This window comes from Barbatula barbatula (assembly GCF_947034865.1).
Source record: "Barbatula barbatula genome assembly, chromosome: 20".
NCBI classification, from domain to species: Eukaryota; Metazoa; Chordata; class Actinopteri; order Cypriniformes; family Nemacheilidae; genus Barbatula; species Barbatula barbatula.
In genome coordinates this window covers 20,341,840-20,366,221 of record NC_136783.1, presented here as the reverse complement: position 1 = coordinate 20,366,221, position 24,382 = coordinate 20,341,840, and the positions used below count along the sequence as shown (strand labels likewise).

At 38.6% G+C, this 24,382-nt stretch overlaps 3 protein-coding genes across 5 annotated transcripts; 2 read left to right on the top strand and 1 right to left on the bottom strand.

Moving 5' to 3' along the window:
• Window positions 1–312: 312 nt before the first annotated feature.
• psma5 (proteasome 20S subunit alpha 5) lies at window positions 313–4,221 on the bottom strand. The gene is made up of 10 exons (XM_079482762.1): window positions 3,462–4,221; window positions 2,870–2,912; window positions 2,527–2,593; window positions 2,232–2,358; window positions 2,073–2,140; window positions 1,878–1,985; window positions 1,720–1,778; window positions 1,317–1,419; window positions 732–818; window positions 313–633 (listed from the first exon to the last, which is right to left on the bottom strand). The coding sequence occupies exons 2-10, from the start codon at window positions 2,896–2,898 to the stop codon at window positions 556–558; spliced, it is 726 nt and encodes a 241-aa protein (XP_079338888.1). The 5' UTR covers window positions 2,899–2,912; window positions 3,462–4,221; the 3' UTR covers window positions 313–555.
• On the top strand, window positions 4,185–12,997 carry sypl2a (synaptophysin-like 2a). Of its 2 annotated transcripts, XR_013788075.1 has the most exons (7): window positions 4,185–4,408; window positions 4,640–4,714; window positions 8,952–9,067; window positions 10,216–10,411; window positions 10,744–10,920; window positions 11,093–11,392; window positions 12,642–12,997. XR_013788075.1 is itself a non-coding variant. In XM_079482763.1 (6 exons), exons 1-6 carry the CDS (start codon window positions 4,394–4,396, stop codon window positions 11,213–11,215), a joined length of 702 nt encoding a protein of 233 aa, XP_079338889.1. In that variant the 5' UTR covers window positions 4,185–4,393; the 3' UTR covers window positions 11,216–12,614. The 2 variants fall into 2 exon arrangements, 1 of the variants encoding a protein (XP_079338889.1); XM_079482763.1 differs by lacking the exon at window positions 12,642–12,997 and having other exon boundaries at window positions 11,093–12,614.
• A 220-nt stretch (window positions 12,998–13,217) lies between these two features.
• On the top strand, window positions 13,218–22,533 carry atxn7l2a (ataxin 7-like 2a; the record flags this gene model as incomplete). 2 transcript variants are annotated; one of them, XM_079483839.1, is made up of 10 exons in its annotated part: window positions 13,218–13,347; window positions 14,445–14,513; window positions 15,002–15,326; window positions 15,420–15,667; window positions 15,785–15,864; window positions 18,710–18,921; window positions 19,128–19,290; window positions 20,010–20,131; window positions 21,171–22,014; window positions 22,218–22,533. In XM_079483839.1, 10 exons carry the CDS (start codon window positions 13,218–13,220, stop codon window positions 22,233–22,235), a joined length of 2,211 nt encoding a protein of 736 aa, XP_079339965.1. In that variant the 3' UTR covers window positions 22,236–22,533. The 2 variants fall into 2 exon arrangements, with proteins under 2 accessions (XP_079339965.1, XP_079339966.1); XM_079483840.1 differs by having other exon boundaries at window positions 13,241–13,347; window positions 14,904–15,326.
• Between the last annotated feature and the right edge of the window lie 1,849 nt (window positions 22,534–24,382).

Genomic DNA, 24,382 nt, shown 5'->3' with positions numbered 1-24,382 from the left:
AATATAGAAGAAAAACTGTTAATATATATTTTGCAGTATTAATATTTTTAATATATAAGAATTTAAGAGACATTCGTCTTCGTTAGTTTTTCAATATTCTTCCTGTCATACCATAGGACACATTTAAAGTGTATTAGTCAACTACCCATGTATGTTCTCTGGGAATCAAACTTTGCACTGCTAGTACAATGCTCAACCAATTGAATTTTTAACCAATTGTGATAAATACAAATTATTATTACAACATAAGGCAACCTGTTAATAATATAGACAAAAAAGATTTTCATGTGAAAGAAAAAACTCACGCACCCGTTTTCTCAACAAGTTTATTAACGCTGTGATTCGTAACAAAAAGAACCCCCCCATTTAAATCCACTACAAGATCTGCTGTTCTGTGCTTGTACAGAACTATAGAAAGTTTTTGGATTGAGAGAGAAAGAAAACGTATAAAGACTGAATTCCTGTCTGAACAGGCCTGCGGGGTTTTCGTATGGAATCGCTGTGTGATGATTCACACAAAAAATGACATATTCTCATTTGATTTTCTCCTCAACTCTAGATATCCTTGATGACATCTTCAAGCTCCTCTTTTGTGTACATATGAAAGGTTTTGCCTGGCTCTATTGTGGCAAGCTGGAAAAAGAGACATTAATTACCCATTATAACATGTCAATCAAAGACTTCTGCGTCACATCATCAACACCATGAAAACTGGAACACATGAGCATTACCTCAATGTTAGTGGCATTGAGTTTCTCCTCCATCACTTGTTTCAGGATAGTGAGCGAGGACTTGATAGCATCCTTTAACGTCATGGACTACAAAAAAAAAGATATTTAATGAAAGTTTAGCTTGGAAAATAATCTTCCATATCATCAATGCTAGTGTTCAGTGTGACTGGGAATTTCTGAAAGTAATTACATTTATGGAAGGGTCTTAAAGACAACGGCTTACGTTTATTAGATTTTAGAGCCACATAGGCAGCAAGCTTGGTGACTAAAGTTAAACTAGCAGAGGTATGTTATGTTGGATGCGTGCATGGGTGGGGTAGATTTTTAAAAGGGATTCTTATTGCCCAAGCATGTAGCTCATTTTGCTGCTATATGATTCTCTTGGTAAAGAGCCAAACACTTCCCTCCATTAGAAAAACTGAAATATAACTGTGGCAGAACAGATCAGACAACTCAACTGAGATTTCAGCGTATCATTTTATACATGGATTTGTAAATCTGAATTTCAGAAATAGTGAGTTAAGTAAAATCAATGAGTTTGGAAAAGGTATAATAGACAGTTCTTTACAGAATAAATAAATGTACCTTGTGATAAACTTCCTGCAAAGAGCTCTGAGCTCCCTCAGATGCTGAGCCGATCGCCCTGGCGTCACACTGGACAAAAGTGCCTGAAGGGTCCATGTGGTATCTGTCAACGAGTGTAATGATTTACACAGTTTACAAACATGTCTGTGGCTAGTAAAATGGCTATTTAAAAAAAACTTAAGTCGTTTTTTAGAACTCAAACTTTGAATCGGAACATATGTGACCCCTTTGAAGATGATTACAATTTTTGACAGGGATTATTATAAACATTTAAGATGGATAAACATATGAAAATGTGGATATGATGAGCATTTTTGTTTATTTTCCAAGTTAATTTAAGACAGTACATCATTTTGTAGCTAAATGTTATAAAAAACACACTAAAGAGAAAGAGAGGGCTTACAGCTGTGGTCCTTTCTCATCAATTCCTCCGAAAAGCAGAGCGACACCAAAAGGACGACTCTAAACACAACAAATAAACGATACATTTAAAACCACAACTTCTCAACCGCTCTAATGGATGACAAATGCACAATTCAGTTTAAGTCATGGTAATGTTACCATGGCACCAGGGTCAGCATCTTCCTCTCCAAACTGCAGAGCGAGATTTGACACAGCCTGTGTTACGCTCTCCACCGTCATGGTTTCATTGTAGGTAAACCAATGGTTCTGCAAAACCCAAAGAGAACTTAAAACATAATCTTTGATATCTATATAATACAATAACCCTGCATATACAAAGAACCTGTTACTGACCTGCGTTTCCACTCTTGCTTTGTCGATAAGCGTTTTCGCATCAGCTATCAAACCACTCATGGCACAGCCTGTGATGAGAAATGAATTGTCTCAAGATCAGTTTTTCAAAACTAACTTCATTTTCCTCCTCCCAAGTGTTCTCTTCATCACTTGACCTACCAATATGCGTATCGATCTCTACAATCTTTTCGATGCTGCTGGGCTCCATCAGAGGAGAAGTTATTCTCTTCTCCACAGCGAGACACACCCCCTCCGCTGTCTGAATGCCAATGGCTGTGGACCCCAACTAGAAATACACAGATAGCAAAACAAACTTATAATGATTAACATGGAAAAATACAAATTATAATACTTTGTTGGTATTTACTATTGTATATAATTTAAAATGTTTGTATATTATTTTAAGGTTTTAATTATGTACAATGTTAACAGACTTGTTTTAGATTTGAATTACCTTTATAGCTTCAATGGCATATTCTACTTGAAAAAGCCTTCCCTCTGGAGAGAAAGTGTTTACCCCTCTGCAGATATAAAAAATGTTGTTGTGGTTCAGTAAGTGCATTAAATCAGCATTAATAATACACTGCATGAATACAGCATTACTGTGGCTTCTACACTTCTGAAACAAAACTGAAAGTGAAAGTCAAAACTGTGAGGTTACACGTTTTAAAAGTACCATAAGAAACATGTAACTATTCAATAATCGAGCACTATAACAGGTACACACTGACTATGTAAAATGTCAAAGACGTATGAATAAGTGACAGCATACAGCACAGATTCATTCTTCAACTTACCTGTCGTATTCTGATCTTGTCAAAAACATTTTGAAATACAAATCTGTAAAAAATCAAACATACAAATGTAAAACCAACAGTGTAATAGATCAACTGACTGCAGTAAACGAACAAAAAACACCAGTTTCTGGACTTCAGAACCAATAAGACATCAGCATCCCGCCATCTGATTGGACGCTTGTATTAAAAAGGGCGGGACGACGATTCACCTGCACATTTAATTGGTTAAACCTCCCTTCGCTCAATGACATCGCATGTTTCGTTTAAACGAAGTCATTCAAAACTGAACTTATTCAAAATATATCCGGCGTGTTCATTTACAAATAACATGTTTTACGAAACTCCCAAAGATCTCAATAAACAGTTTTGTCTGAAAGGCGTTCATACGAGCTGTTTTTTTGGATAGAAGCGTGTAAGAACAGAGTCACACGAGCATCTGCCGTTAGCTAACCGGTTGTCTAGCAAATAAACAAAACACAAAGAGTTGAAATAACTTTCCCCGTCATCTCAAATGCTTTTGGTCGTGCGGAGCAGAGATTTGTCGTAGCAGAACATAACGCAACATAATAAACATTTGTGATGAATTTCTTACCTTCTGCAGTGGAAGGGTGAGTTTGCTAGTTTCAACAGTACAGGAAGTGTTCATGTATAATGCACCGGTCAGAAACATTTCCTTCACCTTCGGTTCCTCGTTGAGTTCGTTGCTCTTTTTTTATTAATCATCAGGGGAAATTACAATATGTAGAACAAATAGTACAAATACAGTATATAATTGCACAATTGCAAATAACCCCAAAAAGCTGGTATACATTTGAAAAATCAAGAATTTTATCCGGCAGCCGAGATGTCTTGACAGCTTTTCCGAACGAATATACAAAATATTTATATCTGTGAAAAACAATCTTCCATTTGGTAAAGTTTACAAAAAACGTTGCTTTATGTTAATGGTATTTTCCAAGTAGAAGAGTTAATTTATCTGTCACCTTCGTTTATTCACGAACAAACTTCGAGAATAGATTTTGTCAAACGATCTTAAAGGGACTTTTAAATAAATAAATTCACGTTTATAATAAAACATCGTTGAGCAATAAAAGCAAGATCAGATACATTGTCTGATTAGAATTAACTATTGAAACTTTCTGGCGTGGGATTCCACTGTCATGTAGTTTCTATTGTATATTAAGTTTAGTAAACGTAAGGCTAATTAAAGAAAAATTTAAAAAATATTTAAAAACAGCGTTTTTATCCACTTTTTTTGTTTTGAAGTCAATGCTGTTTTTCATTGTGAAATCCAACGAGCCGACATCGTTTAAGCGTGCCTGTCACTTTAAGAGAAAGTTGAAATCACGTGTTTCGCTATAGAAAGTTTGACAAGTTTGTCGACATTAGTCCTCGGTTTCCACACTACACGTTTCCCTGCCTGTCATTCTGTTTTGTATTTTTGTTCCTTTGATAAAGAAATCGGACCCTCCACCCGGAATCGACGTCTTTGCTACCAAGCGAACACATTGGAAAACACTAAACATGGAAATCGTGCAGGTAATAAAGCCGCTCGCCATTACAGTTTGTTTGTCAGTTCAGCACGTCTCACTAAATCCTCCTCCCGGACTAACTCGACTTAATCCCGATCTAATCTCAAATGCATAACAATTTAAATCATTTCTGCGTCATCGATGTTCGCCAAGGACACGTTGAGTAAGGAGTGGCATTTGCGAGAAAAAAATAAAGCTCGAGGATTAAAACTAAGTTTTGAGTTTTCTTTATCTGCAGAAAGTCATGTCGGGGTTTAGTCTTGATCTGGGTCCCGTGAAAGAGCCACTGGGGTTCATCCGAATCTTGGAGTGGGTGAGTTACACCGTTTGGATTTGAAATGTTACATTGTATCTTTTGTAAGTTCATTCATTGTGACAGTTGCAACATTGTAACATCGCTGATGCTTTTTGTTGTATTTATGCTACTTTAATAGTGTTTGATCAAACGTTGAGGTCGCATATGGTGCTGCTATGTCAATACTGGGCAACACCCATGTCGTAGTTTTATGAATATCTTGGGATATACGTCTATTATAATGTCGATCTCTTCGTTGCTCTCATCTTTGAGTCATTATATAGGGCAACGTTCGTTCTTGCGGTGGAAATCCCTTTAAACATACAAATGTAGATGCAAATGTATACATGTCGTGCCTTCCACACGGCCACTCGGAGAAACAACTCGTGTTTACATTACCAACGGCAGCAGCAACCAAGATAGTCCTGTTTGCAGTATGCGCACTTTAGACAGTGTGTGTGTGTGTGTGTGTGTGTGTGTAAATATATATATACACCATTGCAAACAATAGGAAAGCTACAGGTTGTAAACAGAAAACACACCTGTGTGTAGGGTTTGTTGTTGGTGGCTAGGCCTTGAGGTCATCGTCGAGAATTTATTAACCTACAAAGAGAACAGAACATTGCAAACTGAACCTTTTTTGTCTAATTATTTCATTCAGAAGTCAAGTCTTCTATGCTGTGTATTATTGTGTTGCCATTTAAATGCACGTGTCTTCAAATTCAAATATTATCATTTAGAATGAGATCTTGGCATTGCCAATGTATAGGAACTTGGTTTGGTACTCGTGGCATCATGCACTATTTTAGGTGGCTCTCTGGTCCCAGAAACAGTAGACAGAGATTGAGATACTATCTATTTGTTGAGTTTATAAATTCAGATGAATATGCTAACAGCCGCAAATTTCAGCATTAATACACGTCACGGTGTTACTTGCGTTTGGCTTTGTATTTAGCAGTAGTAAAATATCCAACAGCGCTGAATAGAAGCCAAGAGCATTAATAGAAGATGTTGCATGTCTACAAAAAAAGGATGCCAGCTGTGTTAACAGAAATAGTACGAGGTCTGCAATGTAAAGTGGTTTTCCATTGACAGCAGTTTTTCCATTGAAAATATTTTTCGTTAATTTGGAAAACATGGCCCTTATGATTTGTTTTTCTTACTCGCCAAACTGGTATTTCGGAACCTCTAGACTTTGCACACAATATTGCCTTGTCTAATCATTATCATTTCTCACACAACTGCATTGCATTTTGAGAAAGAAAAGCTGTAGACAAAAAAGGTGCAATTTGACACAATAGTGTGTTGTTTTGGTTCAATTGTATGGAGGGCAATGACATTCCTAGCTGCTTGGTCTATGCTGCTTATAAGTGGAAAGACATATGACATAATAACACTAAATGCAGATAAATGTTTTTTATGCACATAAAAGTTTTCCATAATGTATATTTTTTATGCGACTACAGTTTAAACCAATGAGTGTAGTCTTACTCAACCCTTGTTCAACCCTTTCCGCCGTCTCCCTGTAAGGTGTAACAGGTCTGGAGTGAGTCATGTGAAAGTGTTGGCCTCTGTGGGGGAGGATATGGTTTATATCCCTTCATTAGCAGTTTTTCTAGAGAATGCCCTGAGTAACACAAAATCAGAGGAAACGGCAGTTAGATGCATTATTTACTTTTAAAGCAAGAATATCAGCCACTCCCAGCGGAGTCAGCGTGTGTTTAGGGATGGTTTTGCTTTTTAACCACAACAATTTTGACATCCTTGTAATAAGTTAACAATAGTGAGAGGAAGTTTTGGCCTATACTAGGTAAACTGCGCAGCGATCATAACGACAATAGTGACAGGAACGGTTCATTCAAACAAAGGACCTCTTTATGAGTCGCCCGCCGCATGTAGGTGCACAGTCCCGCGTGAACGTGGCTCCGGCCCTCCACGTGGTTCTGTTTGGTGCCAGTCACCTTTACTTGGCTTGCTCTGCTCCGAGCACCTGAACCGCACACACTGACCAGGAATATAGTCTTGTCAGGATGGAAATTCCATGGCAGCAGTTTTTATGTGGACATGCTTGTATTTCTCTATTCTCTATTCTCAGGTTTGATTGCTTCATAAGTATTCATAGTTCAAAATAAATAAATAAACTATTTTTTTGATGGAATGCCAAGTGTCTTATTTGTATGGCAGCTAAAACGTAAGACTATTTTTGGAATCATTTTTGAAGTGCCACACAGACCAACGCCTTTCAGAGGATCAGATATCTAATTTAATGAAAAAGAAAATGTTGTAGCCCTTGAAGAAGGCTGTCTGGAGATTTCTCATTTAAAACATTTGGTCAGAATTATAATTACAAACTACAACACTATTATAATATATATATATATATATATATATATATATATATATATATATATATATATATAAGCTTGTGGTATATGTAAGCTATGATAATATATATCTGGGTCACATTTCTCCCCGAAATTGAGCACAAACTTTTCTAATTCCTAGAAGTTTTTTGGGTTTACATGGTTATACTGCAACATTGTCTTTGTCGGTCTCCTGCAAAGGCCTGTGAAGGGAAGTTGTTTTCCCAGAGCAAATCCATGGAAGTCTTTGATGTGTAGCTTCAATGTAAAGAAAAAGGTAAATCATTATCTTTGTGAACTACCAGTGGTTTTTAATATGTGTGTCTTTATTAGCGTAGGCTGTGAATAGAGCTGTCTTTAAAGGAGAGTTCAGCCAAACCTGAACAATTGTGTCGTCATTTACTTGCTCGCCAAATCGTTATAAATGTCTTTGTTCTGGTTAACACAAAGGAAGATATTTGGAAGAATGTCAGTAACGAAATCGAGCTCATCCCCCTTTGATCGCCCATAGTATTTATTTTCTCTGCTCCGGCAGTAAATGGGGAGATATCTGTTTTGTAATATATCTTCCTTTGTGTTCAGCGGAACAAAGACATTTTTACAGGTTTGCAACAATCTCAGGGTGAGTAAATGATGACAGAGTTTTCAATCCCCAATTATTATTCCAAATCTGGATGGCACAGCAGTCTTCAAATTCACTTTCACTATATAGATAAAGAGAAATGCAGAATTTATTTTAGCAATATTTTCTCAGGTTTGGAATATGAGATGTTCCTGTCAATTTTGTTGGTTAGGCATGGCATTTACAGCTGTCATGTAGCTGTTAACAACGCAAGGTTGTGGGTTGGATCCCAGGGGATTGTATATATCTATGTATAAATGTATAGGATAAAGCAATGTAACTCGCTTTGGATAAAAGAGTCTGCCAAATGAGTAAATGTAAATGCTTTACCAGCGTGGCGACCTTGGGTTTTAATCCCAGGAAACACGCATACTGATTGAAATAAATGTATATCTTAAACTCACTGTAAATCACAGGGATAAAAGCACCTGGGATTTTCCCAGAGCAAATCCACCTGCCAAATGCAGAAATGTAAATGAATGACACAAGGTTGAGCAAATTATGTCATTATTTACGTGAACACACCCTATTTGGGTAAAGGATTTACCCACAAGTACCCACAGTCACTTGCTATATCCAATGTCCAGAATGTTCTTTTGTTTTCACACTGCCTTGTATCTTCATTACTTCAGACCTGGCGCTTCACTACACCAGTGTAGCACATTCACAGTGAAACATCTTGTCTGAGAAAGTGCTTGCAGAATCCAAATAAAACTGTAAATCAGAACTGTGTAATGTAGTGTCTTCAGAAGGCGCTTCCGCTGTGGAAGTGGGGCTCTTGTGAGCAGAAAACAGCAGCCTCACGCCAGGATGTGTATGAGTCAGCAGATGAAGCGGTGAGAGAAAGATAGATGGGAAAAACATGTCGGAGGATCTTTTCAAGATGTATGTAGTGGTTGTCTTAGAGAACAGATGGTTCATTTGCCACCCGAAGTTCATATTTAACTAACTAGGTTTACATTAACATTCGGCAGACACGTTTATCCGAAGCTACTTCAATGTCAATTGAATTGTGAATTGAATTTGTTTCAATGACATCACAGAGGTCAGATGATGGGGGTCAAAACTTTCATTAAAATCTACACCTGTAATCATATGTGACTTTGACAGTACATGTATGGTTGTACTTTCGTCTGAAATGTGTCATTTTTAACAGTAATGATGACATTACAAATGTTATTTCTCATAGCGTCACTGCATGCCAAGTTCTCTTATTGGAGAATACTGTAGAGATGACTTATGATGGTTCTGACAATAGTTGTGTTTTTAGGTTTTCACCATATGTGCCTTTGCCACCACGGGTGGTTATGTTGGATACAGTGTCTTCAGCGCAAACTGCCAGTCTACAGAAACACATGTGACTGCTCAGTTTGCCTATCCGTTTAGGTAAAATAAACACATTTTTGGTACATATACTTAAAGGAAAAGTTCATCTCAAAAATGTTTACTCCCCCCACGTGACGTTCAACCTGGTTTTAACACCTCCCGGTGTCTTCAGAACACAAATAAAGATATTTAGGCACTAAATCCGAGAGATTTCCAGGCCTTTTTTGCAGAGGTCCAGAAAAGGACTAAAGAAAAAAAAAACTACTTTTTGAAGTGAGAATACTTTGTTCAATAACAAAGCAAAATAATGACTTTAATGGATATATTCTCTGGCTTGTCAGTCTTTGGTGCGCGTTCACAAGAGTATTTCGCACGGTTCTTAAAACATGTTGAAGGTCATGCGGGTGAGTAAAAAATAACACAATTTTGATTTCGAGATGAACTTTTAAATGCTGTTATTATTTGCTCTGTCAGAAAGAAATATTCAGTCATTTATTCACCTTCATGCTGTTCAAAATCTGAATGTGACTTTCTTCTGTGGAACATAAAAGAAGATATTTTGAGAAATGTGTCAGTGGTGTCAATACTGTGGAAGTCATTGGAGGCCAATGTTGTTTGGTGACCAACAATCTTTAAAATGTCTTCTTTTGTGATATGCAGAAGTAGGCAAGTCATACAGGTTTGGAATGAAATGAGGGTAAGAAAATGATGAAATTTTTTTCATTTTTATCTGGATTGCCTCCTTAATATGTAAGTGATAATGTACAGGCTGGTTGGTATCGCAGAATTAAGCCCAGATAGTGTGATCAGGAGGTTTTGTATGGCACTAGGGGCTCATTTCGCCATAACAGCCGGCTGTTTGTACATTATCCCGCTTGTTACACGGCTACTTGCCACATGAAAAAAAAAAACTGGACGTGTAATTTTAATTTGAAATATTTTCTTAGCTCATTTTTACCGAATGCAGACCTTCTATGAGGAAAAGCTGTTTACTTTCGGTTTTAAGAAACGATGTTCAAATGTCATGGACAGGCAATTTGGTTTAATCATTTGTAAATATGATGTCATGCATGTTATTTAAAGACATATTTATATTTAACTTGTCAAAGTAATACATCTAAGTTCAATAAATTATAAACGAGTGAAAAGAGAATTGAATTTGTTTGTTTGTTGAAATGTTCATCGTAAACATGACTTTTATTTACCAGGCTTCCAAATACGCCGTATTTAATCCCTAATTGCAATGGGAGCTATAACAGGACGTACCTGCAGGGAGATTACTCGTCCTCGGCTGAGTTCTTCGTCTGTGTGGGTGTCTTCGGCTTCCTGTACTGTACTTTCAGTCTTGTCCTGTATGTGGGCTACCAACAGCTCTATAGAGAATCTAACCGTGGCCCGATCATTGTAAGTATGACAAAACGAGAAGATGCTTTTGAGTGTAAATCGTCAACATTTCAATTTATGAGCAAATATATTTGTTATATTCTGGTTAAGCTGGTTGAAGAATAGACATAAGCAATAGAAATACATTTTAGATGCTGAAATTTGATGATATTCTTTTTTCCTTGTTTTGCTGCTCTTTCTAATACAAACACATTGACCAAAAGAAGCGCCATTTGAGAAATATTCTGACACATGATTTCTGTCTGTTTGTCACATAGAGTTTGATGGACATGTTTCGAGTATATCAGTTTCTTTCTGCATTTCCACTCAAACATTCTTCTGTTTCTTCCAAGGATCTGATTGTGACGGGAATCTTTGCCTTCTTATGGCTGGTCTCATCTTCGGCCTGGGGAAAAGGTCTAACGGATATTAAGTATGCCACCGATCCCGACATCCTAATAAAGACATGTTCTCCAAGTGTCTGCAAAACATTAACTTACCCTTCCATGGGCCGTCTCAATGCCTCTGTGGTAAGCAGGTTTATGATCTATACTGTAGTTTTCCTCGTACTAGTTTTATACTTACTCAAATACTAAGTTTTAGTCTGCTTTTTGGCATTGTTTGTTGCGAAATGTTACAATCCACGAAACCAACTGCAAATAAATATGAATAAATATGTCATTTTCTCTTTTCTGCACCTAGCTTTTTGGATTCCTAAACCTCATATTGTGGGCAGGGAACTGCTGGTTTATCTACAAGGAAACTCCGTTTCATAAGCCTGCTAATCCACCAGTCATCGAAGAGCAAGGAGTTTCTAGCTCTTAAATAGACAAAGAAAGCTCGTTCCTCTCCTCCTACACTTTAATTTGCAATTTCTAGCTTCACATATTGCTGCCCACTACTTTATAAATGCCATAAGCTGAATATACATCTTTTTTCATCCACTGTCACTGACGTTTTAGTGTCCGTTTTGATGGCACTGACAGAAGCAAATGTTTTCAGGTAGGTCATTAAATGCAATGGCAAAAAAAGAAACCCAAATTTAAAATTCCAGTAAAAGTGTTTAAAATTCTGCTACATTTGCAAATACAACTTTGATGGACAGTGCGAACTAAAGGTTATTATTTTTATATGAATGAATTTAATTTGATACAAAGATGACCTAACGATTAAACTAAGATATTGACATTTCTCCACTACAATCAGACCTCATGAGAAACGAGCATTACATCAGCTCGGATGGAATGTTTCGTCTCTGAGCACTTAAAACACTAGCACACTAATATCTTGCTTTAGATATTTACGTCTTTCCTTCGTTTTTAAGAACTATTTATTTGGTAAAGTGCCTTTACATTTACGCGATTGGATGTTTTTGCACATCCAAAACACATCTAAGCTACCATGTATTTGTCGGAGTAGGACTGAACGTGTCTTTTTGAAAACCTGCTTTGTAACTTTTTAATGTTTGAGTGAATTCTTTGATTTACGTCTTTTGTCCCAAGTGGAATTTAAACGGAAGTTATTTTGCCAAAGGCCATTATTCAGTTTTTGTTGACAAATATGTTAACCACAAACACTAGTCATTGTTCAGAAAAAAGAAACTTGAACTGTTTTTCTTCTGTTTGAAGTAGTGATGTCATTATTTTGTATTTGGATTTTTTTTGACTTGACATTGTAAATGAATCTCATGGCTGAATGGCAACATTTAACAATTTGCATCTCTGTCATGTTTTTCCATCTTTTATCGTGGTGTGAATTCAGTTAAACGTTATACCATTAGCATCATTATCACATTGCAGGTTGTCTGTATAGAAAATCAATTAGTGTTTGTTTATTTTTATCAGCTATTTCTGCATTTTATTATATCTAAGATTATTTGTTTTAATCATTTGATTTGAATATAGTGCCACATCTAAAAATAAGAACACTTAAACTTAATTAATAAATTAATATAAATGACATCAGACATTAGGAAAGATAGTTGAGTTGTGATTAAAGGGAAAAACATTTAAACTAAAATCTAGTAAATCTTCTATATTTAAAGTCACAAGCTAACTTGAGATACATTTTTGGAAGAACTGACGTTTTATCTATTTCGACGGGATATGTGGACAATATAGACCTACGTTTTTTGTCCGTTTGTGTCTTTATGCTGCGCTCGGATGGAAAAATATCTCTACAAAGGCTGTTCGCAGCTTTAGTTTGTATTAAAGACGAGATCTGTAAATACTGGGTCGTGATTTATTTCCAGAAGGCTGCTGTTTACATCCCAACCACTGGATGGCGGCGTTGTCAAGGCAATACAGACCATCAACTGGATTCCACCGCTGTCACGTATAGTTTTGTTGGGGTCAGAAAATGTCAAATGAAAGGTTTTGGAAATAAAACACATGAGTACCTTACAAGAATCAACATTCCTACAGTATTTAAATTCTAAAATATCATCATGCCAATTAATCAGATGTGATTGATTTAATTGGTCCCTTTATTATTGTATTCAATTTACCATTAGTTTTGTGTACATATTGTGCCTTTACAACGAAAACACAAGAAGAATAGTAATATACGACAACTTGCATGATATATTAACTGCAATAGTGCAAATGATAGGCTATAGTGTTATTATTTATCATTTAAAATAAAAAGTTGATTATAAATACGGTATATAATGACAAGCTACATCTGTATAGTAAAAATAACTTTTCATCACATTTCCATAAAACTTAAACTTTTGAATAAATGTCGTGCGTAAAATGCGCGCGCGCACGCAGATCCCCCTCTGCTCGCGGGCACGCGCGATGTGACGTCAACGCCTTGCCGCGCAGTGATGATGGCGGTGCGTGAACGCGCAGTTAAAGTAATGGCTGCTCTGGAACGGCGGGTGCCTTGTCTCGATGATTTCGTGGGCCAAAGCTGGAGCGCCTGGACGGAACGAGCCAACCCGACAGCATCGGGGGGTGAGTGAGCACTTCTTCGCCCGTATTTCACCATCCACCACCAAAAAGTCTCGCGGATGTGCTTTATTTTCCGTGGAAACGGCACGGCATCCCGAACCATGTTACCCAAACAAAGAACCCGACGGGTCCTAGTGCCGGCCGGGTTACGCGCCTGCGCGCTCTCTCTCTCTCGCAGCTACTGGACTCTATTCTTCATCTTCTTTAAACACAGGTTTAAGAAAACCCTCGCGACTTATGGCTTTACGATCAAGACACTTTTCTCGCAGTGCATTCGGCTGAACTCCGCGGATGTGAATGGTCACGGATGACATTTATGCAAGAAAGTGTGCAAGAGACAACTTTCTGGTTCTCCATTACTGGCCAGCCGCTGATGTTTGATAGACGCCGGTGCTGGTAGACATGGAGGAGGAGTTTTACGGTGTTGCTAACATGTTAAATGGGCCAAATGCTCGCGTGAGCCCCTTTAAAACAATAATCGCTCGATCGTCTGGGACGCAGACGATTATAACTGCTCTTTATGGGGAGGATCCTGGTCCGTCTGCCCCTGAGCATCAAACGTGCGGATCTGTGTCGTCATAATGGAACGTGTTCCGCGTTCGTATCGTCTCGCGCTTTAAATAAGCCGGGGTGAAGTAACCCGTGATCCCGGTGCGGTGATACTTTTAATGACCAGTTAACATTCGCAGGGACCCACCCACAGAACTGTTCACAGATGTCCAGAACATTTACATGTACATTAAAAATCTGTGTACAAATGCCTTACTACACCTTTACTATAACAGAGCCACGATTAACACCGGCCCCAGTGTTAACCCATTAGTGTTTCAGTCTGGGGTGTCAAGTAGGCTACACTTTCCCTTCCCAAAGCAATACTACTTTTCATTTGCTAAAGGAAAGCATTCGGTCAAAAAACCTATATTGATCAGCCACTGAAAGGTATCGGAGAAGACACACCCCTCTTGGTGCCCTCGGTGGTTGAGGAAAAACGTCCCTTTTTAAAATCACTGAAGATATCTGTTCTGATATAATGGAACGTTACGATAAAAATGTTTTTTTAAATAATAATAATAATGCATGCTTTTATTTCTGTATTGTAGGGTCCGATGCAGATGAATACAGCAAGAATGGCAAGAAGTCGGCGGAAACCATGACATTGCGAAAGGAGGGTGTGTATTATATATCTTTTCATATGAGGAGACACCAGAAGTATTAAAGGCACAGTTCACCCAAAAGTGATAAATTCTGTCATTGACTCACCCTCGGTATGACTTGGTCTTCGTCCGCAGAACACAAAAGAAGATCATTTGAAGAATATTAGTAACCGAACAACGGCAGTACCCATTATGGGAATCACCTTTTTTTCGGTTACCAACATTCTTTAAAATGTCCTTTTTGTGTTCTTCTGAAGAAAGTCATACAGAGGGCGGATAAACGGCGAGAGAATTTTCGCTTTTGGGTGAACTATCCCTATCTGCATTTGGATGTTTACTTAATCTCTCAGGAGAAATTACAAAAACTTCCCTTTCAGAAATGTTATTAAACGGTCAGTTTTTTAGTTCTGCAGAGATCACGTTGGCGTCTTAGGATAACGTATAATTGGGGGTGGGGTGGCACAAGACTCATCTTAAAGACACACACGTTGTGTAATTTGCAGACATGTCCATCTTCGGTCACTTTCCCGGACACGATGATTTCTACCTGGTCGTGTGTGGCCACTGCAGTCAGGTTGTGAAGCCTCAAGCGTTCGAGAAGCATTGTGAGAGGAGACACGGACCTCTGGGTAAGCTCTATGCACACCTCCGCTCCACCCCACCTCCACCTCAGCAGCCAAAACCCCGCCACGGCCACACTCCGCCCTCCCACGGAACCTCTTCCTGGAGTGGGAGGAACCAGAATGTCGGGCCCCCCCGGGCGTCGCCGCAGTCCCCCTCCACACCGCCGCAGTTCAGACACTCAAAGCCTGCCAAAGATGGCGTTTGGTAAGATTGACGTGTTTTTGTCTACGTTTAAGATAAATCAAGTGAATGATTGAGGTGATGAATTGCACTCATATACGTTTTTCATCCATCTAGGCACTCTTCTTTGGAAAAGACCACCAACTCGGGTCATTCAGAATCGTCGGTTTTTAAGCAGCCTCCACCCATTGAACCCCCACGAAGCTCCCCTTCCCCCACTCACAGAGACCCTCCATGGCCCCACGGAGGCCCTTCGCCCAGTCGACCTTCTTCGACTGAAAGACCCCAGTCCCAGAAAGGGGAAGCAACCTCTGCCTCCAACATCTCCGGGCACCCCCGTGGACCACGGTCGTACAAGATCCCCAGTAAGTCCCAGCTGACACTAAATTTGTAGTACTTCCAGAATTTTCAATTTTGAAAGTGTTGCCCGAGGTATTCTGATCTGTAAAACCAAAATGATGGTGAAAACGTCTCTTCTGCAGAAAAATGTGACCTTGACAGGCACTGTGGTGTGATGGACTCAGAGAGAAAAAAAGTGTGTACTCGACTTCTGACCTGCAATGTGAGTTGAGCAGCACGTACACATCATTTAACCTTCATATGTTATCTGTGTGAAGTGAAGATCTTACATTAGTTTTTCATGGCTGAAGCCTTTCTGATGGATGCAAGTTTTGGTCTTTAAAAAGAGACAGGAAGTTACACGGACATGACTGACAGGAAGTGGGGAAGTGGTTACAGGAAAAGCCTCTGTTCATTTGTGGAGCACTGCTTTTCTTCAGGTTTCTGTTCCATCGGTGACAGAAGAAAACTTTAGTTTCAAGTAAACCAGATTTGAAATGGTTAACACCATACCGTAAATAAACGCACAGACAGCTATCAAAATATTCATAAATCCTTGTGTGGTGTTAGTAGTTCGTTGGGCCTGTTAGTTTGTCAACCTCACACATCTATCCATGAAAGAGATTTTTTCCAAAAATGAAAGGCACCCTTTTTCCATAAATGTGATTTAACAGGAAGCATATTAACCACAGACAGTTTCAAACTTAACTTCCGGTAGACCTCCGCAAAGAATCAACTGTTGAGTAGGTTTATTTATTTCAATTCATATACAATAAAATATTAATTAATTTTAATAATTTAATATAATATATTTTTTATTTTATCATTAAAGTGGCAGTCTGTAAGATTGGCTTCTTTGTCGCCATCTCAGTTTATAATTGCTACTGCAAGTGATGTGTGAAGGTATGTTCTTTACGTGAGCTGTGATTCGCCACTGCTCGACTTCGCGGATGAGTCTGATGTTTTAAGTCGTATGTCACGTGTGGCCTGTCACAGTGAACCGGTAAGAAGCTTCACTGTACATCAGTAGCGCGTGATAAACATTACAGATAACATGGCAGATTATATAACACAAAACAAATAAGAAAATAAACCGACCCAAATAGCGCAAAACTGCCGTTTTGGCTGGGAGTCGTTTTGTTATCTCATGGAAACTACCGTAATGTGAACCGTACAGAAGATACGCGACCGCGGGCCGACAGTTATGTCATGTCCGGGAAATAAGTCTGTAAATTTGAGTAAAATCACAGGCTTCACTTATCCCGTACGTCTGCTTCACATGAAATACAGATGTGGGGAGGTCATTTCTCAATCGCACAAGGCCCCCAGATAATACTAATCCTGTGCAGAAAGGGCTTAAGTTACATTTATCATAATGAACATAACAAAGAGAGAAAGAACAACCGATGAAACTGTGTACCCTTCTGTAACACTAAAAGTGCACCACAGTTTCTGTGTTATCTATTGAAATATTAAAATGTCTTACATGTGCTGTTCAGAAGAAATAAATCCATGTCTGCCAATATACATTTTTTTTTCGCATGAGTCCAATCACATTCCCTTTTTCTCTGTAAACTCTCATCAGTTTTCACAACTGATGAATCCGCAGATGTCAGTGCAGCATTGCTACTAAAGTACTAAACGGTACCATAAATAATACTAAAAGTGTCCAAGAAAAAAATGTGTGTGTGCAATGCTACCACCCCTGTCACCCGCAGCATCCACACGCGGGCTAGCAGCTGGATCCTCATCATTCTGTTCACGAATGTGACGAAATGACCCATAGACGAAAGACACCAAATAAGGATTTCCCGGAAAAGTCTTCCCGAAAGGGGAAATTGCAAAACATTATTACAAGCTTCCCGTGGTGAATCCAGCAAGGGTAGTGACACTTTTAAACACCGTTCTTTCATGTATTTGCTCAATAATTGGTTTGATTTCCTTTTTACTCAAAATAACTTACAGACTGCCACTCTAAAACGAATCATATTGACAAATTGAACGATCCTCCATATTTATTTATGCATACATAAATCATACATAAAATATAAATGAATGTAAAATAAATTCGTATATTACTAGCCATGGGTGCGTTTCCCGGACACCGACATAACTTGCTGGTAAATCACCATAGTATTATGCATCATTTGAGAAGCTAACTAGCTTAATCTGTTCAGAACGATTTAATGTCACATTATTGCTGTAAATAATGTACGCTACATCTTAAAGCTATTGTTGTTGTCATATTTTTGCTCTATTGATTTTTCACAATATGATTCATTCATAACTTTCCTCCTACGTCACGGCGCCCTGGGATTCCCCAGGGTCCTAGAGCACATAGGAACAAACGCATGAGCACCTTTCAAACAAAACAGCACTTTTTTCTTGACAAATTAAAAGATGTCAAACTGAATTTGTATATATTTAGAATGATGGATATAGAATGCACTGCATGTGGCTTGCTTGCTTTGCTCAAAGGCATGTAAGTCTATGTAATGTAATGTCATAATATCAAGGGATATGCTTCTAACCACATCTCTAGACATGTAGTTCCAACCACCCAACTTTGCGATGCTGCTTGCGATTGACCGTTGGAATGATGGTTTGGGTAAAACACTTAAATCGTTGAACTATGCTGGAACGACGGAAAAATATGCACAAGAAGGATTAGGAGAATTTACTGAATAATGGATTGTGCCCCATGTACGAATATTTGTTTGACTTATGAACAGATTCACTTAGTTTTTAATGCCAAAGCATGCTTGTCCTACTTAATAAAACTGAAAAACCAGAACGCACTCCCTGGTTACAGTACCTGTACTTAGTTGATGGAGCGTATTGCAAGAATAACACATTTTTCGTCCTGGGCATTCATCAAGGTTACCAGCTTTCATTTGAACCCTACATTAAATGTGTGCTTAATATTCTACAAACCAGCTGAATCCACAATGAAAGCACATCAGCCTCTGTTGTTCGGTTCACATCAGATAGAATATGTTTTATGGATGATATTATTCATCAAAGAAAGATCTGAATTCTGATAATAACTACTTGCCTTTGCCCAACAGATTCATTCCATCCATCAGCGCAGAAAGGTCCAGGGCAGGAGTAAAAATTTCGACCAGCTGGTGGCAGAGCTGAAGATGATTTCTAAGGCTCGTGAAAGAGTTTCTCAGGCCCTCGAGGGTTCAGCTGCTCAGTCCATGAGCCCAGAGCCTCCCAGAGATACACCCGCACCGCCTCTATGCCGGAGACCTCTTACAAACAGCCCCGCGTTCAGGTTAGTTTTGGATTTAGCAAAGAAACATACTCAAGTAAATGTGAATGTTTGATCAACGCTTGTGGTCCAGGTGCATATAGTTTACAGTTTGGTAGCAATTAAACAAAATCCAATTACTGGCAAAGTCTTTCATCAGACTGAATTCAATCGCTGATGGATGTTATCTGTATCCAACTGTATCCATTAACTTCGTTTCCTTTTGGCAGAACGCAGACAGTATCTGAAAGTATAGAGGACGAGAAACCCCATCTAGATGATCCACACTCTCCTCTCGCCCAGGCCCACTTCTCAGGCGAGGAGAGTGAAGCAGAGGCCAACGATGACCTGGCAGACTGGCACTCAACTCCATGGCATCCCAAACCAGCAGCGGTATGTCCGAACATCATACACAGTGTCACACAGCATTACTCTTACTATAGTAGTGGGGCCATAAAACTGGATAATACTTTGAATTGGAAGTCTTACTGTGTGTTCACATAGAGCGCGAATGAGGCGTCAAAAACGCGCTATTCGCGAGTAGTTGGATGCTTGAACATTTTGTGTTTACTCGCTTCATTCGCGTCATTCGCACGTGAAATTCGCGTCATTTCGCACGTGAAATTCGCGTCATTCGCGAGTGAAATTCGCGTCATTCGCAAGTGAAATTCGCTTCACGAAAATGTTTTTACAATTTACCGGATTCTCCGACCATCTCACTCACTTTCTTCCAAGCAAGATCCTTTTTATTCCTATTTTTATGAACACGTATCATATAGCTCCGGGTGTCCACACACTGAGATGAGCTTGTCCTCCATTTTTTATTTCTGCCTCTGCTCACTACGTCGTCTACGTCACTACTAGAGCAGGCGCCTGATTGGTTAACGCGGCGCAAATTTTCGCCAAAGTTCAGATTTTTCAACTCGCGCCATTCGCGCTATTCGCGTAATTCGCGTCATTCGCGCCGCCTCATTCGCGCTATTCACGCCGCAAGCGCGTCTATCACGTCTTTGCATTGACTTAACATGTAAATCACTCGCGCTTGACGCCTCATTCGCGCTCTATGTGAACACACAGTTATTCCACATTTTAATATGCTGATTCTTCCACAGCTTTGTTCGTTTGGGAGTCATTCTTTGGGCCACGGCATCTTCACTTTTGATCGACGGCTGCATCATCTACGGTCCGCCATGAGTGTCATGGTGGAGAACCACCTCAGTGCCCATCTGTGGAGGTAAGAATCTTTATTCTTCTGTTAAATTATGATGCTTATTAGATCTTAAGAAGGGGAAATGATGATTAACGTCTTTTTTCATTAAGAAATGTCAGGTTCTGTCTAGAGGCTTTAGGCCACGTTCACGCCATGAAAACAGATTTTTTTCCTTTGTTTTTGTTAAGTTTCACGTACACACGGTTTGCATTTACACGGATTTAGGAAAATGGATAAAAACGCTATAGTATGCACGCCAGGCCAGTGGATGGCGATGTTGTTGAGTAAAGAAACAGAACATGCCGTGGCAAATGCACAGTTATAAGCCAAAAGTGCTTTTTAAACCGTTGTTTGACGTGCGTTTAAAGTCTTGCGAATGTTAATAGTGTGTCTCCGCTTGTCTCATTGGTGCAGCAAATCCACATTTTGCTGGGGAAACGTTAATACATGCCGCCATATTGTTTTTGCTATACTCATGCGTAATACGTATGCGAGTGACCTCAGAACTTTCTGAAAACTATGTGTTGCAGTTTACATGAAGACGAAAACGGCAACGTTTTCAAAAAGTAGCACTTTGAGACCCGTTTTCAAAAATGTGCATTTTCAGTCCCTTAAAACGCAGCGGAAGAAGGTCGAATTAAATTCAAGTTTTAGTTTTTTTTATAGTTAAAATAAATGATGCGGGTCTTAAAATTATTTTCAATTTACAAAAAATGTATTACTTTTTTATAATTACTTGTGAGAATCAAATTATATTATACATTTTTATTAATGCAAATTTGTATATATTATCGTAGTATTTTTGTACAACAATTCCACAATCTTTCTTTTCTATTTTGGAATGAAATAAAATGGTAGCAAATATGAAATGACTTCATCAGGTGCTCTCTACCTATAACAACCACTTATAGCTCAATGTTGTTGTTCTATTCTCTGGGGAAGATCTAAGGTTAATCCCTATTATCTGTTTAAGCACTTCAGTCCCTAACTAAACCATTGACTCTCGACTAAAGCTATGTGATCCCCACTGCTGTATGTGACTTGTCATTTCCCTTCCTCACAGAAAAATACCTCAAGCATCCGACTCTCAGTCCCAGAGTCCCCCAACCAAGCCTGCCGCTGTTCCCGCCTCTCCTTCCTCCATTTCCCAGCATTCCAAACTGAAGACAGGAAGTCACAACTCCACCTCTCTCAAGACTTCCTTCTACTCCTCCCACGGACCAAGCAAGGAGCCAAACCCGCAGAGTTCCTCCACCAGCAAGTCATACAGTCAATCAGAGAACTCTGGGGGTGGCCAATCGACCACTTCCCCCTCCAGTAAACTCGGTCGGGCTCCAACTCAGTCAGGCCCCGGGCGGCCCAAAAACCCAGTCGGTCGCCCATGCAAGCAGCAACCGCGTCTCAGGGAAGCAGAGCGGACGTCTTCTGCGGACGCCGCTGCACTGCGAAAACGCAAAGCCTCTTTCGACGAGTCGGACACTGTCAGCCCGGACAAGAACTGCGTGTCACAGAGCAAGGGGCGGCCTCTCATTAGCAAAACGCCACCGACGCCCTCTCACAGACAAACCAACGGCTCGCTTTCGCCAGGAAGCAAGCCGCGACCACATCTCACCCCCTCAGACCCCCACGTCCCGCCCTCGTGGGCGTTCAAAAAGACTTACCCTCCGGCCCATCACTCACCCCCAGACGGTGCCCCGCACAGCCGAGGAGTGGACTCAGGACTGCACAGCAGGATGGCCAGCTATGATCACAAGGGTTTGGGGAAAAAACGCAAAGACAGCGGCTCGTCTCCCCCCTCCAAACCCCACCGGTTGCCCACCTCGCCTCATTCCGGCTTCTATCCCTGGAAAGAAAGCAAGGGGTCGGGACTCTCTGTCGGAGGGGAGAAGAAACTCAGCACACAAAAGGTGAGGGAACATGACTATATTTTCCTATAATAAACATATTTTTCCTTTATATTTCTATAGTGGGGTAATTGATTTATAAAAGCAATATGTTACATGATGTACAATAGGAAATGTAAAGCATTTTAAATGTAATTGCGCTCATATATGATATATTGCTAAAAGACAAACATTGTGTTTAATTGTTCTCTTTTCCCTTTTTACAGCCAAAATTGCACCACTGAGAGTGCCAGCCTTACAAGCCACTAAAAGAGAGAGAGAGAGAGCGAGAGAGAGAGAGCGAGAGAGAGAGAGAGCCCTATGAACACGTATAGGACTGAACGCAGGACTCTTGATGTTTGAATCGTGTATTTGTGTGCGTGTATGTTTAGCTACTATGAATGTCTGTGTGTGTGGATGTGTATGAAATAAGATGAGGGAGCGAATTTCTCTGTGAATTCACAAAATACCTCAGAATCTACTGAATAATGCTGCTACGTAAATGTTGTTTATAAAATGGATTAAAATATTCTTTATACTCAGCACTGTGTTCATTTTGTGATGGGTTGAAATCATTGTTGGGTTAGTTACTCTGAACTTTGTTGCTAGTTACTAGTACATTCAATAGGGTTATTAGATTACTGTACAAAGTACACTCATCTAAAAGTATTTAATGAACTAATTCCTTTCTATATCCTACATCAACATTACATTAGTTGTGTTTAGAAGTGATTCAAGGATAAAACTCATTCAAATAGATTATATCAAACTACATCAAGTATTCTTATTAACTGACCAAAGTATCACAAATATGAGAAGGAAACTTTAAAGCATATGTTTTAAAGTAAGACTTAAAATTTAATTTCCACTATTGTATATATTACACAGTATTTAGCTCAATTACATCAGAAGCAACTGTTCTTAAATTACAAGAAAAAAAGAGTAATCCCTTACTTTACTTTTTCCAGGAGAAAAGTAATGAAATTACAGTTACACCCAACACTGGTTAAAATGAGAAAATAAGAGAGACTTATGCAGAAGAAAAATGGAGATGTTGATTTTTTAGGATTTGTTCCAGTATCCCTTTTTGGTACCCATGCAAATATCGGCTCTTCATATAAAGGAATAAAATTATTTCAAGGATAAGTTGAAAAAACTGTTTGTATTTTAGTTTAGTCGACTTGTATTTTGTCTTTTTTATAAAGAAAATATATTAGTTTTTTATGTATATCAAAAAAAGTTACTTTTGTGTGCGTTTATTATGTCTTTGTACCAGGCCCGGCTCATATGAGATAAAAGGTGAACAAAAATTATTTTTAAGGTGGGCGCCAAACTTTTTACAAAGGAACTGTTTAGCTTTGTGTTATTCTTACCTCTATTATTAATATTGTATAACATTTTTATTTTAACATTCTTATGTAGGCCAACAATGTTTGTTTACATTTACAATTGTTTTACAATTTAGTAACATTAGATTTGATGAAAACATATATATTCACAGCATATCTTTCAGCTCATTTATAGAATTCTTCACAAAGTCATTTATTTGTGATGTATTATTTCTACATAAACCCACCCTGCTGAAAAAAGAGTACATCAATTCTATGGTTTCCATTAAAATACCATATGAATAGCCTATTTTTCGATTATAAATGTTTCTATAAAATGTGTTAATGAGTGTTCTATTGGTTCCCATTGTGTTTTGGGCAGCTATGGGTCTACAATTCTTTCAGCAGGGCAACCAACATAACGTAAAGAATAACCTGGGTAGGTATAATCTTTATATTTTGATTTAGTTTGATTTTGACTAAGTCCATTAAAAAATGAGTTAAACCAAACTCTGATGCTCGTCACTAGTAACTCGATTTTGCGCCTATTATTGACATCGATAACTAATAATCAACAATGAACATGTGCACAGTTTTATCTACATTTAAAATAAGATTAGTAATAAGTTACTTTCAGATATCTGCAAATGTGCTTTTGGACATCTTTAAAAATGATTCATTAAAGATATCTTAAATGTGATTATGACTAGTCAAAGACCAGTTACAGATGTGTAATTATGATTTCTACTGGTGGTAACTCAGTTAGAGATATCTCTAATTTAATTGTCACTAGTAAAAAGTAGTTCACGATATCTCTAATTGGAATGACGCCTAGTACAAAATGAATTATAGATATCTTTAATTGCAGTTTCTACCAGTCAAAACACATTTGTAGATATCTGTAGATAAAAATAATTTTCAATTGAAGTCAATGGAAGAATATGACTAGTCAAAACAGCATTAATGTATTTTATGAATAGCCAAAATATCATTATAGATATCTTCATTGCTTGTTATGACTAGTCATAATCACATTGTAGATATACTAATTCCAATTGCAACTA

Coding starts and splice junctions, on each gene's coding strand:
- psma5 (XM_079482762.1), bottom strand. CDS start 2,898: ATGTTTTTGACAAGATCAGAATACGACAG. Junction 1,779..1,877: donor ATGCTGACCCTGGTGCCATG/GTAACATTACCA, acceptor TGTTGTGTTTAG/AGTCGTCCTTTTGGTGTCGC. Junction 819..1,316: donor TGCAGGAAGTTTATCACAAG/GTACATTTATTT, acceptor TTTTTTTTGTAG/TCCATGACGTTAAAGGATGC.
- sypl2a (XM_079482763.1), top strand. Junction 4,715..8,951: donor TCATCCGAATCTTGGAGTGG/GTGAGTTACACC, acceptor TTGTGTTTTTAG/GTTTTCACCATATGTGCCTT. Junction 10,412..10,743: donor CTAACCGTGGCCCGATCATT/GTAAGTATGACA, acceptor GTTTCTTCCAAG/GATCTGATTGTGACGGGAAT.